This window comes from Sander lucioperca, chromosome 7 (genome assembly GCF_008315115.2).
Source record: "Sander lucioperca isolate FBNREF2018 chromosome 7, SLUC_FBN_1.2, whole genome shotgun sequence".
In the NCBI taxonomy this organism is placed as follows: domain Eukaryota; kingdom Metazoa; phylum Chordata; class Actinopteri; order Perciformes; family Percidae; genus Sander; species Sander lucioperca.
This window is the reverse complement of record NC_050179.1, coordinates 7,894,890-7,909,020: the sequence shown is the minus strand read 5'-3', so window position 1 is coordinate 7,909,020 and position 14,131 is coordinate 7,894,890. Positions and strand designations below refer to the sequence as shown.

General features: G+C 39.1%; 2 protein-coding genes across 2 annotated transcripts; both read left to right on the top strand.

Annotated features, from left to right (window-relative positions):
• The first annotated feature begins 4,874 nt into the window (after positions 1–4,874).
• Positions 4,875–7,437, top strand: LOC116038619 (parathyroid hormone-related protein-like). The gene is made up of 3 exons (XM_031283147.1): positions 4,875–5,344; positions 5,540–5,658; positions 6,212–7,437. The coding sequence occupies exons 2-3, from the start codon at positions 5,555–5,557 to the stop codon at positions 6,621–6,623; spliced, it is 516 nt and encodes a 171-aa protein (XP_031139007.1). The 5' UTR covers positions 4,875–5,344; positions 5,540–5,554; the 3' UTR covers positions 6,624–7,437.
• Positions 7,438–9,656: 2,219 nt separating this feature from the next.
• LOC116038572 (galanin receptor 2a) lies at positions 9,657–10,928 on the top strand. Its single transcript, XM_031283079.2, has one exon. The coding sequence runs from the start codon at positions 9,657–9,659 to the stop codon at positions 10,578–10,580; it is 924 nt and encodes a 307-aa protein (XP_031138939.1). The 3' UTR covers positions 10,581–10,928.
• The last annotated feature ends 3,203 nt before the right edge of the window (positions 10,929–14,131 follow it).

Below are 14,131 nucleotides of genomic sequence, written 5' to 3'. Positions count from 1 at the left end.
TATTGTTTGAACTGTGAGAAGTATGTTCTCTCAATAGCTAAGAGCTATATCCACAGTATCAATGGGACCCAGGTTATTTATGAATAACCTGGGTAATAATAATAAAAAGCTGAAACAATTACTTGATTAGTTGATTGACAGAAAATTCTTTGCCGACTATTTTGATCATCTATAAATCGTAATACCTTTTCCAGCTAAAATGCCAAACATTCACTGGTGCCAGCTGCTCAAATGTGAGGATTTGCTGCTGTTATTTGTCATATGACAGGTAACTGAACACCTTTAGGTTTTAGACTGTTGGTCAGACAAAACAAGCAATCTGAAGACTTTTATAAACAAAACTAAGTTGATTATTCGAGAAAATATATGCAGATTAATCAATTATGAAATATACACAGTCCTAAAACAGTAATACCTGCTATGGCTAATGCCTATTCTTTAATAGGACGACAAGACAAAAATACTCTACAGGTTTACATAATTATGGATGCTACATTTATTTGGATTTAGTACCAACCACAGCACCACCAATGCAATCAGGAAATGTTTTGGAATAAAATTGTGCATATATTTTTTTAATTTCATCATTGTCACAATACAAATGTAGAATATTTAATCATGACTTTCTTAAACCATTTAAATATTTACATATTTGCACATGTTCCAGAAATATTTAGTCAAAGTTCCAAACACAGGATTGTTTCACCCCACAGATAAAAAAATACAGTAAACAAAAGTAGAAGAAGTTCAGAGCATTTTAACTGGCCTAAAGTAAATTCGATGAAGATATCTATTATTCGACTGCTAATTTCATATCTCTGTAGACCATCCAGATTTAATGTGACACATTTTAAGCACCAATAAACCACCAAATGAAAAGAAAACAGAGTGCATCAATTTAAAATTTCATCTCCTGAGCTTTTATTAATACATTTCTGCCTCAGTAGCAGAGCTGTTGAAAATAGCTGAACCAGAAGAAGGTAAAGAGGAATTAAGAGCATTCCTAGGATGACAGTTATGATTGGTAGGTGTGAATGATTAGAAGAAAACTCCCCCAACTGCCCACAATACGACATTATAAAGCATGCCTGAAATGAAACGGCCCGTACAGTAACTCACCGTTAAAAAACCATTATGAGGGGAAAGTAACTCTGCAAAAGTCATTTTTCAAATGAGGTTTTCCAGGATAACAAACCTAAAGTTCTCATGTGAACAAATGGCCAAGTGATCAAAGCCATGACTGCATCATAAAGGGACCATTATCAAATACACTGTAAAACCTCTGATTCTGTACTTTGCAGCTAAATATATGGTCACAGATGACATTTGAGGTGTTATATAAGTTTGTTGAATGTCATGTTTAACAGAAACTGCACTGAATTTATTATTATTTTAAATGGGCATTGGTGTATTTAGTGTGAGTGTCTTCACTTTTGACTTTGCTGTAATGTTCAAATTTCACTTAAAGCTGGGATAGTGTTATGAGTTAAAGGGGAGTGGTGCTGTAAAATAGTAATAAAATAATAGAGAAAGCTACCAGCACCAGTGTGACTTGTGTGGGAATTAACAGTGACAAATGTACATGCCAAGTAGTGAATGTAACTCCACAACAAAAGCAGGAACTGTTGCTGCAACTAAAGCCAGGATTTATGACATAATAGGGTGGGCCAATAAGAGGGAATGGGTACAAGACATCCAAAAATAGATGCTAAGCTCTGAATTTATATGCAAAATTAGGGTGTTTCTCTGGATGCAGAGTGTGTGTAAGCTGAATGCTTGGAATGGGGTGTGTATATATTCTGTATGTGTGAATGTGAAGTCGGTGCAGTGTGAAAAGGATGAAAAACGGACAGGAATACTGTTCTGTGTTGAGAGTGCAATTTAGCATGAATCAAAAGCAGCTTTCCTGGCTCCCATTCCCTACGCTGCTGTCTGCCAGGAAATAGGATTTTTTCATAGTTTTTTGCAGGTAAAGTCTTTGCAGAATGGAATCAAATGAGGTATTTTTTCCCTACCGAATGTTAGAGTGTTGGAAGTTTGAGGCAGACTCGCTGGAAACAGAAGAAAGCTGAGTTTTGGAGACAGCAGGGGGGGTCTGCCATATATTTGTCCCAGCCTCAAACCCCTTCTGGACCTCTTGCTGAATTGAACCATGGCTGCTTGTAAAATACTGAGCCCTCTATTAAGTAATTTACCACCAACTGGTCCACAGTCTAGCCTGAAGTGATTCTACTAATCATCACTACTCACAGAAATAATTTATGGGTTTTATTCATGAGGAGAAATGCAAGTTATTCCATCCAGTAAAACAGAGCAAATAGGTGCAGTAACCACATAAATGACTAAGGTTTCTCGAATAGACTGTATTTATCTTAGTCACCTCACAAACAATTTTAACTACAGTATGAATCCCTAAAAAAGGCAAAGACGCAGTGTATTCATATTGTATTAGTCTGGATTAACGGAAGTACATTTCCAGGATAAAGCCAGGCTTTGTCTCTCACCTTCTGTTCCCTGTGTGTTGCCGATCTCAAAATCTCTTCGCTACGGGAAACTACAAACTACAAACTTCGAGCTAGCAAGCTACACACTGAAAATGGCAAGTTTTGAAGAAAATTTGGATTGTACAACAAGGCAGGCCTGCTATGTTAACAGCATTAACAATCTTACTGGGACATTTTGGGACCGATTGGTGGGATTGCTATCAGATTGCAATGGATGAAGTAAGAACAAATTATGTTTAACCATGTATGCAGCTAATTTAAATAGCTCACATTAATGTATTGTACTGTATTGAACAGTTAACTTAATTTAATATTTCATGTGGCGTATTATTTTGCGGGGTGCAATTGTTCCCGAGACTATTTTCCAAAGCTTAGAGCCACCCAAGACAACTGTGTGAGGAAATGCAAACAACCCACAGCAATTTTTTCTCCTATTATAGAACGTATGTGTGGTGTAGCCAGATCTTACTCCACGACCCTGTGAAAAAAATGTTCCGAATTTTTCATGGATAAGTGAAACTGCTGACACTACAGCTGGCACTACAAGAAAAGTCAGGGGATCAAGAAAGTCATTTAGGATTCATTTTCTGGGTACCACAAATGTGTGTACCAAATTGCATGGCAATCCATCAAATATTTCACTAAAAGTGAAACATGTCAACCTGCTGGTGGCACTATTTCAGTCTGGATGAAAAAGAAGGACAGAAAGACCGACTGGCCGACATACCAACTCTACTTTTCCCTAGAGCCACATGACTAACATGGCTAAAAGAAATACTGTGTTGAGTATAATAAAGACAACGTTGGTAGTTTGTATGAATCTCCTTACAAATGCACTTCCTTTATCAGCACAGGCTATACTATTGTTCTTCAACTGATGGGCCATGACCAGACCCAAAGGAAGCTGTAGATTTGTTTTTGATTTTCAGCAGTGATACAGAATGAAACTCTGCAGAATTTAGCACACTGTTTTCATTCTGAGTTTTATTTTAATTTGTTTAATATTCTGCGGAATATTCTCATGAATCTTGTTGTTAATACCAGCTTGTTTTTGTTTTCACCTCAGGAGTCTGTGTGTGTGTGTACGCTCCTGGCCCATTTGGTGTCGCGGCTGGTGTGATCCCATTGCAAGATGGTCTTTTGGAAATTTGAGACTAATTAAATTTCACGCAGAGATCACTTTGAACAAACTCAAGAACATGTTCGTATTGTACCAAAATTGAATGTTGTGGAGAAAATGTGAGAAAACTGTATTATTCAAGATCACAAAGTTTTACAAGTGGGGCAACATGCAGGTCCTCAGTCCTGCAGTTTAAGAAAAACGTTTCAGATCAAACAAAGACTACAAAGGCTAACACATTTTAGCCATGATAGCAGTGTGGCTGTAAGGATGGTAATGTTGGTCTTTTTGTTGGTCCAATACTTTGGTTTAGACTGAAATATCTCAACAACTATTGGACGTATGACATTTTGTACAGTCATTAATATTGCCCTCAGAATTAATTTAAGTGATTACTTCACTTTTCATCTGGTGCCATCAACATGTGAAAACTTCAATGTGTCCAATACTTGAAACATTTAAAAAAAAATCACCCTGCCCTTGCTGCATATACCGGTACTACTACACTTGGGCATGTAGTGCTGTCAATCAATGTGATTCTAAAAATACATTTAGCGACAGAGCTACCTCATACATCAGACTATGACCCTTTAATGCATGCATTTATTGTTTTCAGAAAAATTACAAATGTGGCTGAATGCTTCATACTGGTTTCATCACCTAAACATACACAGTGAATCTGGGATTGTATATGGCTGCCTCAATGCAAAGCTCTCCACTTTCCTTATTAGCTGGATATGAGAGATACCTCAGAGCCCACTGTAACCATTCGGTGGTGAGCTGGTTTGCTGAGGCAGAGTGGAGTTAAATTGAATGGTCTGCAGTGAGAGGCTGTGGGTTGGGTTTCGCTGAGGTTATGGTCATTCTCCCCTGGGAAAGTGGTTAGGCCTGGCTGTTTACTTTGGAGTAACCCTGCCCCTCCCCTTATACACTCTGCTTGGTAACCCATGATTACCTCCATTGGTGCACACCTGTCATTTCTGACCTCTTTATGATTAAACAATTAGTAGACTTTATTCATAAAGTATAGCTAAAATAATTTGAAATTGATTAAATTGTTTTTTCCAAGATTGTGTTAAGTATACTTTTTATTGTGTGGTGGTTTGGATGTTGCATGGGTGCTACCTTCTTGTCACAGCAGGTGTGTGTGAAGGGCTGTTGTAGGGGGAGGGGGAGGGGGGGGGAAGGTTGGGGAGGGTGTTAGGACTAAACTTAATGGGTAGGGGCTAAGGTAGTGCCTGCATCTTCACCCAAAGAGGAGTATGACTTTCTCACTGTGCCTCTCTCAGACAGACTCGCACAGTGCTGGACTGTAAAAAGCCTCTCAGCTCTGCTCTCCGGCTCCGGCCACCAGAGAAGATGCTTCATCGTTACTCTTCATGAGATTACTGCAACACTGGGTGGAGTGGCAGCTCTGCAGCTAATGGGCTGCTGCTGTTGCTCTTTCCATCTTTATCTCTCTTTCAATTGGGACGCTGGGGAGAAATAAATAGCTCAACGCACACTGTTGGGAGGCAAATGAATGGAGCAGAGTGACAGGGGATTTCCCTAGGCTGCCTTCACACCAATGGATCTGGACACACGTTTTGAGATGGCCAAATTGAATTTGGCTAAATAATTTTTCTTTTTACATTGTAAACTAATTTTTGCAACAAGATCATCTCTTAACAGCTTGCAGACCAACCTTTTTGTGGATTTTCACTGTAAAGATTCACATTATGTAAGTCTAAGTTTCTCCTTTACGTTTCTTGGCATGTAATGCTGCCTGGGAGATCTCACTTACTCAGGAACGGTGTAATTTTTTAGCTTCCTACACTGCTAATGACAATCTATTGAATAGTAGACAAACAGTTTAAATTCATAAAACAACATTTTACTTAATTCATTAAAGTGATATATTTCTTGTGTTCTTCAGATCTTAGGCTCAAGGATGTGCTCTATAGTCATGCTTCATCAGTGGAGTCTGGCTATGTTCTTGCTGTGCTCCCCAGTGACTCTTGATGGGAGACCAGTTGATGCACTTAGTAGCAGAACGTGAGTTCTTTTTTATATTAATTTTGATGATAGAAAAGTAATTCCATGTTATGCAAAAATGACCTTGAAAAATTAAGAACTATATTTAAAAGTGGTGAACGCCACTTGAAAAATTCATGATACAAAAAAAATACAACTACAGTTTATTAATCAGATTAAATTAAGGTACAGGAGGTTTTCTATGTTTGGCTTTTTGGGGTCTGGAGCTCAGATTAGCGATGGCTCTCACAAACTTGTTTATGCTGCCACCTACTGTACTGAGGTTTCATGGTGCCTGACCTTACCTTTCAGTTGACACCACTTCTAAAAGGGCTCCACACAGAAACTCAACACTGTGGTGTACCATGAAATTACAACAAAGGTCAAACAAAAAAGAAAAATGGGTAGATGCTGTAGGTGCTAACTCAGAAATGAGAAATCAGAAAAACAGATTTTTGACAGATTTAGAAATAAGTGAACTTGGTGCTGCTCCCCTCTCATGCATGATGCCATTTAAGGATTTATTTATTAGCTTTTATGCAACCTTCCTTTCTCTTCACTTTCATGCTTTAAGGAGGAGGTCAGTGAGCCATGCCCAGCTGATGCATGACAAGGGCCGCTCCTTACAGGAGTTCAAGCGGCGCATGTGGCTGCAGGAGCTGCTGGAAGAGGTGCACACTGCTGATGAGCACGCTCCACCCGTGCAGAGCAGAACCCAGAGCCAAATCTTCAGTGGGAATGCCCTGCATGAGAAGCCCCCAGGGGCCACCAAGAACCTCCCTGACAGGTTCAGGCCGGACAGAGAGGGCCCTAACCTGCCCCAGGAGACCAACAAGGCTCTGGCATATAAGGACCAGCCACTAAAAGTAGCCACCAAGAGAAAAAAAAAGGTGAGGTTAGGCCGACGTAGAGAGAGCGACAAGAAGCGAAGGCGGGCACGGTCTGTCACATCAAAGGAGCCATGGAGGATGCAGTGCCCTGGCTAAGAGACTCCCAACAGCCTTTATATGGTACTGCACTAAGACACTGACATTGGTCCATCTAGACTGGGATTTGAGAGACTCTACGCATGGCTGACTCAGTCACTTCATATTGCAGCCCTGAGGTTGTGCTTGTATGGTAATATTTTGCTGTGTTTGTATTTTCGATCTCATACTTCTTGAAGTTTCGTGAAATATCATCATCTTCAGTCCATATTTATTTGGAACATCTGCAGGCCTCTGTAACTTTGATTGACTTCAAAACAAAGCCATATGTTGTGATCTCTAACCAGCTGTGTGCCCAAGTAGATCAGGATGAACTATTTATTGCCTATATATAATGTAACTACACAAAATTGGGAGGCTGAATGGTCTACGTTTGTTTGGCTCTGTATTTGTTGACTATTGTGAACATACATTTACATACAAACTGTTCACTGCATACATCTGTTCGAACTTGTCTGCCATAATTTATTTCACTTTAAAAGTGTGTATTTATTTTGTGAATGTATCACGGTGCTGCTGACTAAATTCCATAATGCACTTTAGTTATATCCTGTACATGTTCTTTTGTGGTTGAGTTTTATTTTGACGTTTCTTTTTGATGGTCCTGCTTTCCTTTTTCCCCTTAGATCCCTCATGGACTTGTAACTTATTGGATGCTTCATCAAATCCACTCTTACCATTTCACATTATAGTTTATTTTTTATAAAACAAGCCCGAGTCAGGAGCTGTCAGACTCATTTAATGTTCTACTTGCACTGAGGGCATACTGTACATTTTTCCAGTTAATCAAACATTAAAAGTGTAGCCATTACAATATTTTTGATTCACGGTGTCTTTGTTCACTAGCCATATGTGACTCAAATGTTCAGCTACTTAATTAACTTCTAAAACCTGAAGTTGATATGGAGAAGACTAGGGCTGCTTAATTAATTATTTTGTCTATACAATATCAGAAAAATGTGAAAAAATGCCCGTCACAGAGTTTCACTGAGCCCAAGATGACCTGTTCAAATAGCTTGTTTTATCCAGTTCAAATTCCAAAACCTGAATATATTTAGTATGTGAACATATAAGACAAGAAAAGCAGCAAATCTCTCTTGAGCGACTATATATATACAGTATATAAAATGAATGTAATACTACAAGGGAATACAAAAACTATGATTGCAAAGCAGACTAATCTGCAGCATGGTCAGTTACCCATTTTATCCCTAAAATCTAAAGTTCATAAGGAATAGACCTGTATGCACACTACCTGCCTCTTAATGAAGAAGCAGTGGCTAAACATAGAAAAAGGTAGAAAAATGGCAACAAGGTGACGTTGACCATGGGCCTGAGTTAAATCAGCAGTAAGTATCCGTCCTGCTGAAGTCTGTATATTTCATTGTGACTAATAACCTTGCTAAAGAGGTGGAGAGAAAAGAAATAAGAAGTGCAAGATTTGGGTCAAAACGTTTTTTTTTTTAAATGTAATATAAAAAGGTGAAAAACTATTTTTGTTGACTTTTGGGCACAGACAGAACACAATGAAGCTGTTAATGTCCCACTTGAGAACATGGCATTTTTAATAGCCGCTGACTGAACGGCACCGACACTGGTAATGGAGGGGTTAGCAAATGCATCAGCATCAGCTATATCCTGTGCTAAGAGCAGCAGTGTACACCAAAGGCCATTAGCTGACACAGAGTCATAAATGCTGTGGAAAGCCTGATAAAGCCGCCATCAGGAGCCTGCAGCTCACACCGAAGAAATCAATCAAACAATGGAGAGAGATATTAATATGTCCAGAGAAGGGTGGGAACAGAGAACATAATCAATGGACTGGTCTCTTTTTCTTTGTAGAGTGCTCATTTTTAAAATATAATTCATACAGTATAAATGAAATCTCTAAAACCATCTCCATAGAGAGAGAGGGGGACTTTAACCGGCCAGGAAAGGTTAATTCAAGTATTTACAAACAGCAGTGCAGTCTCAGTCAATGAGGTATTTCTTCAGTCCCAAAAAGATCAACAAGTTAAACAAACGTTAATAATGTCAAGTGTAGCTGTTACTAAAAATGAAAGTAACTAAAAAGACTAAAGATACACATAGATCCTCTAAGAACCATAACAAAACAGGCATGTATAGTACATCACTGTTTCCTGAGCAGCTGGTCTGTTTCTCTTTAAACCAATTCAACCAGAATCAATTTGACCCAAGTGATGTTTGCCTTTCTTCCTTCCACATTCAGCTATCACACTTTGTCGTGAGTCCTGAGAGACTGTCACCTCTACCTCCGTCAGCCCAGTTTAACAGGATGGACACAAGTGAAATAGAAGTTTACGTTATGGGGATAGTTCACTCACAAACATGAGCCTGAAGATAGTGCTGTGAGGAACGAAGATGGTAAGTGTGTCCAAATGACGGAGAATTGTTACATCTGGCACCATTTTAAAATGCTATGACCTCTAAGGCAAACACCTGTTCCATTTAATTACACAGCAGTTAGAGTAGCTGTGGAAATGTTAATTAAAAAAGTTTTGTATTTTAGCAGACAACCACATTGCTGTTGCTATGTAAATGCCTTGTACCTTTTACTTTGGTGATATTATATTGTGTGTTTTCTTGACATTATGATACATAGTATATTTTCTATCACTATAGGTCTAAATAAGCCTTTCAGATGCTATTTAAAACTAAAAATTATAGATTTTCAATTAAATGATTATTTTGTCATCAAAGAAAAATAGCAAAAATAAATAAAGACTACGTTTTACTTTTTCCTGAGCCCAATATGACATATTTTGCCTTGCTTTGTTTAGCCAGTAGTAAAGAAAAAAAAACAAAATATCAAGTTCACTATCGTACATGACAAAGAAAAGCATAAAATCCTGAAAAGTTGGAACAAGCAAAAGTTTGGAATATTTGCTGAAACAATTAAGAGATTATAAAAATAGTTGCCGATTAATTTTGTTAATCGACTAATCAAAAACATAAATGATGAATAAATGTTTTATTTATTTATTCGAAAGGTGAGGTCAAGTCGGTGATGATATGGCTGTTCCCAATACCTATGTGCTGATCTTTGCCTGTACCTGTGGAGTGATCCTGGGCATCGGGCTCTGTGCCAACCTGCTGGTCTTCTCTCTGTTTGCCAAGTACAACACGTTGCGTAAGAACCGCCTCGACATCCTCCTACTCAGCATGACTCTGGCCGACTTCCTCACCCTCCTGCTCATCCCCTTCACCTTGCACTCCGCCGTCACTTACTCCTGGCCTCTGGGCAACACCTCTTGCAAGGTCTACCAGTTCCTGCTGGCCTTTAGCCTGGCGGCCAGCACCTACTCACTATGTGCCGTTTCCATGACCCGCGCCATGATCATCACCAACCCGTACCAGCCGCCCACCATGGACCTGGTCATCCTCATGTTTATCCTGGTCTGGGCCCTCAGCTTCTTCATCAGCCTGCCGCTGCGTATGTTTGCCACCAAAGAGAGTCTGGGCCCAAGCCTAGATAACTTCTCTTTCTGCCTTCCAACCATTCATGAGCACCACTACCAAGTGGTCCTGAGCCAGTTTGTACTTTACTACTTTGTTCCAATGCTAGTCATCGCCTTCAACTATGTCCGGCTGGCTCTTTTTCTCCACAAGAGCCCTGTAATGTCGGTGTCCAGTGCCAGGAACACCCGCCGTGCCTCTGTCATGGTGTTCTTGGCAGCTGCTACCTTCTCAGTGTGCTGGCTGCCTGGTTATGTGCTGGAGCTGTGTGTGTACTTGGGGCTGTATCACCATGGACAGGCTTGGGAGATGTTTTACTTCATCTGTACTGTGCTGCAGTACCTGCACCCCTGTATAAACCCTGTGCTCTATGTGCTTCTATCAAAGCGCTACCGCCACAGGAGGGCAGCCTGGCTCTTCAGCTGTAACAGGAATAGAGTGCAGCCGCAGGTCATCAGTGTCACCACAGACACCTTTTAAATACAGCAGATTGAGCAATGAGTTGTTGGCATTCAGGGACACTTTTTATATTTACTGTTAATACAAATCAACTACTTTTGTGAACAATAAGATGGATGATTTTTGTGATCACTTTTAGATTTCCCCTCCATATTTGAGGTATAAATGTATAAATAAGAAGATGAGAAAAAATAATGGTTTAGGATTATTTTTCAGGCTTGACTACAATTAAATGTTCACATTCACTACAAAAAGCAGCAGTAATCGTCAAAATGTTAGTACCTGCATCTAATCATTTTAGGGAAACTATGTAATTATCCAATTACTACTACTAAGTCTTATCGCTTTGATTCGTTTCGTTGCACCAGATGTCTCTGTCCCTTAGATTTTCTGATGTGGTCCACTTTTCTATTGTTTTACATGCCAGTACAAAAGCCTTATACAGTTTTTTGTGTATTTATACGCCTCTTCTACATTAAATTTGTCACAGGATAATTTCTTGCTTTTCTACAATATCATTACAACGTCTTTCTTAAGAGATGTTTTAAGTCCTCTGAGACAAATGTGGCTTAATAATTTCATCTCTGTTTACTGAGAAAAAAATTGTTGTTGTCATAGTTTCAAGCAGCAGCATCTTACATGACAAAAATCACAAACGAAGAGAATGTTCTTGTTATTTCAAGAAACTGAAACTTTTTACAATGGCAGAAAAACAATCTACTTTTCAAATGTTTGCATTTAAAAAAAGATAGAAATGCTGGATTATATATTATAGTTTTAGTGGAATCTCTTGTCTTTTCCCTTTGCTCCAGAGCAAAGTTGGTCTCCATTTCCTTCACTTCTATTTCATACCAACAGTACATTTGAAGACAAACTGTACTACTACATGTTGCAGTATTCCATCATATTTGAAAATCTGAGCACAACAAGCTCTAATACAAAATGCAAATGCACATATGACAAAAACTGGGGCAGAGTGGTTATTTTTCCAAGCAGCGACAAATCATTCAATAGGTTTTTGCTGCCTTGGCAGAGGACAGCCATTAAATATGAGCTACATGATCCACTAGTATTACACTACATAACTAGTAATGATAAACCGTGGGGTAAGCTGCAGCCTCTCAGCCTTCATACCATTTAATTGAGCCATCAAAAGTGACCTTTCAACGATGCTGGACAGAATAACAAGACTCTGTGATTACAATTGTTTCAGTATATTATTGCAAGTTTTATATATTATTCACATTGCTAAATATCTACTAAAAAGGTGGATACTGAATTTGTCTTTATGGTGATTATAGAGCAAGATGCATACATGCAAAGTAAAAAAATGGTGAGGGACCATCAGAAAAATGAATAACTGTAACACAGAAACTGTAACTATAATGTGGGAGTTGTAACTATAATTCAGGAATTGTAAGAGTGATTTCATTCAGATAGCCTATATTTCTCCTAAATACAGGTGTACTGTCTCTGAGCTGTGCTCTTATAGATACAGATGTTATTGCCTTCTTTTAGTTATATTTTTTTAGCTGCAGTTACAGTTCTTTACAGCAGAACTAAGTTGAATATTTGATCACAGGATGCTGTGGCTGGACTGGACGTGACATAACACTATCAAGTCAGATATTGACGCTGGGTAGCATGCTTATTAAACAATCAAACATTAGAAAAAAAACACAAATTAAAGGCACATTACCAACACTAATGTTAAGTGTTTCAGGGATGTCTGCTTCTTTAGAAATTAGCTTATTCCAAAGGAGCTCTTGGCTGTCCCCTGGGTGGATCAACAGTAACACCACCACCACATGTCAGTGTGCCATTCTTTGCTCACTAGCAGCACACACACACATCAGATAAAAGCACACTGACTTCCTACTTTTTTCCCAGGCAGCTTTAGGCCCACATTTTGGAGTGGGAGAGGAGTAAGGAAAGGGGCATGCAGCAGGTGTTGTAGTTATACAGAAAGCAAACGGATTGGGAAAGGGAATAACAAGTCTGGCTGAGTTCAGGCAGCCGCTGCAGTAATAGGAGACAACCTGCCCCTCCCTCTGTCAGCTTGCCCCCTGACTTTTGGCCTTCTCTTTAGCGTACAGCAAGGGCAGCTGGCCTGACTCATACAGACCGTCATCTGTAGACCATCAGCATGTCGGATATGGTGAAGCAATATAGAACACGTGCTTGGGCACAAAAAGTAAATCTACTGAACGTACTTCAGAGTGTAGAGACTGCTCTGCAACCTCTGAACAAATCAAGATTATCTATAAACAATAAAAGCAAGCATTTTTCTCATAACTGTGTTAATTGCTTTGTGAAACCTTTCACACCTGATTGGTTACAGAGCTGTGATTTCCCACCTTAATCAAATAAAAGTTAATTCCTTTTAACCTTTGCTCTCTCTGGTACATGACTTGTATTGGATGTGATCTTGTGGTGCTCATAATGAGGCATTTCCTGCTTCTCATAGAAAATAAATCAACGGCAGGTGCTCCACCAGCTTGATAATGAGGTGATAATAATAAAGCAATAATCATGTGATGTTTCTTGGGTGATGTACGCCTCTACCCATTACCTTTGAATACTCTTGCTGACATTTCCATCTGACAGATCCATTGGTAATGAATTAATGTTTGATTGCATCTTTTATAACAATTAAATAAAACAATTCACTTTGCAAAAGTTGGTCGTCAATATCTGACTTTCAAATTTTGCATCACACTACAGGAAATTTCAAGGTGGTGGCAGAGTAATTTTCTATTAACTCTGATGTTTTCTGGTGATATAGCATCCTTATGCATCAGAAAATCGGATACAAGATATTCTGTTCTTTGGTCCTGCACATTCTCAGTTACTCGAGTCAGCATGTCCTCGGGGGAGTTTTATTAACTTGACACTAGGCTATACGTCAGTGTTTGCGAGCAATAATTTTGAGTCAGGAAGCCCTGACCCCGAACAATTTCTATAATGGTTGGAGGGCTTATTTCCAAAATATCTTTGCTGGAGCTGCTGCCAGAATGTAATTTAATTACCTTGTCACTTAAAACTCCTTGGCATCTACTACATGAAGCAAACCTTTCCTGACAGATCTACATGGATTAAGATGACAGCCACCACACTTTCTTATGCATCATTATCATGTATTTTTAGATAAGCAAGAGTGTACAATGTGATCTCTTTAAACAATGCTGGTACAGTGTAATCATGTTTTTGCTTAATGAAGAGGTACTTCTACTTATTTTACTTTTATAGACCTAATGTTGGCTCTACCCCAAAGGTACCACAATGTGTAGGGTGTTTTTGCTAAAAGCTAAACAGTATGCATTTAGGGAAGATTTAAAATTGGAGCTTTAAATGTGTGCACCTGACTGTACAGATAGGTACAACTACAAAACACCATAGACCGTTAAAGAAATGGACAAAGTGACGCCGTTGTTTTTGACGGAGACCAGTGAAGGATATTAGAAGCACTTTTCCGGTGAGGGCTGAGCGTTACTGCGCAGCTGCAAACTGAGCTTGACGATGTAGATGTGACGTGAGCAACCTGTCTGAAAGTTGTAAGTCTTAGGTAGCTG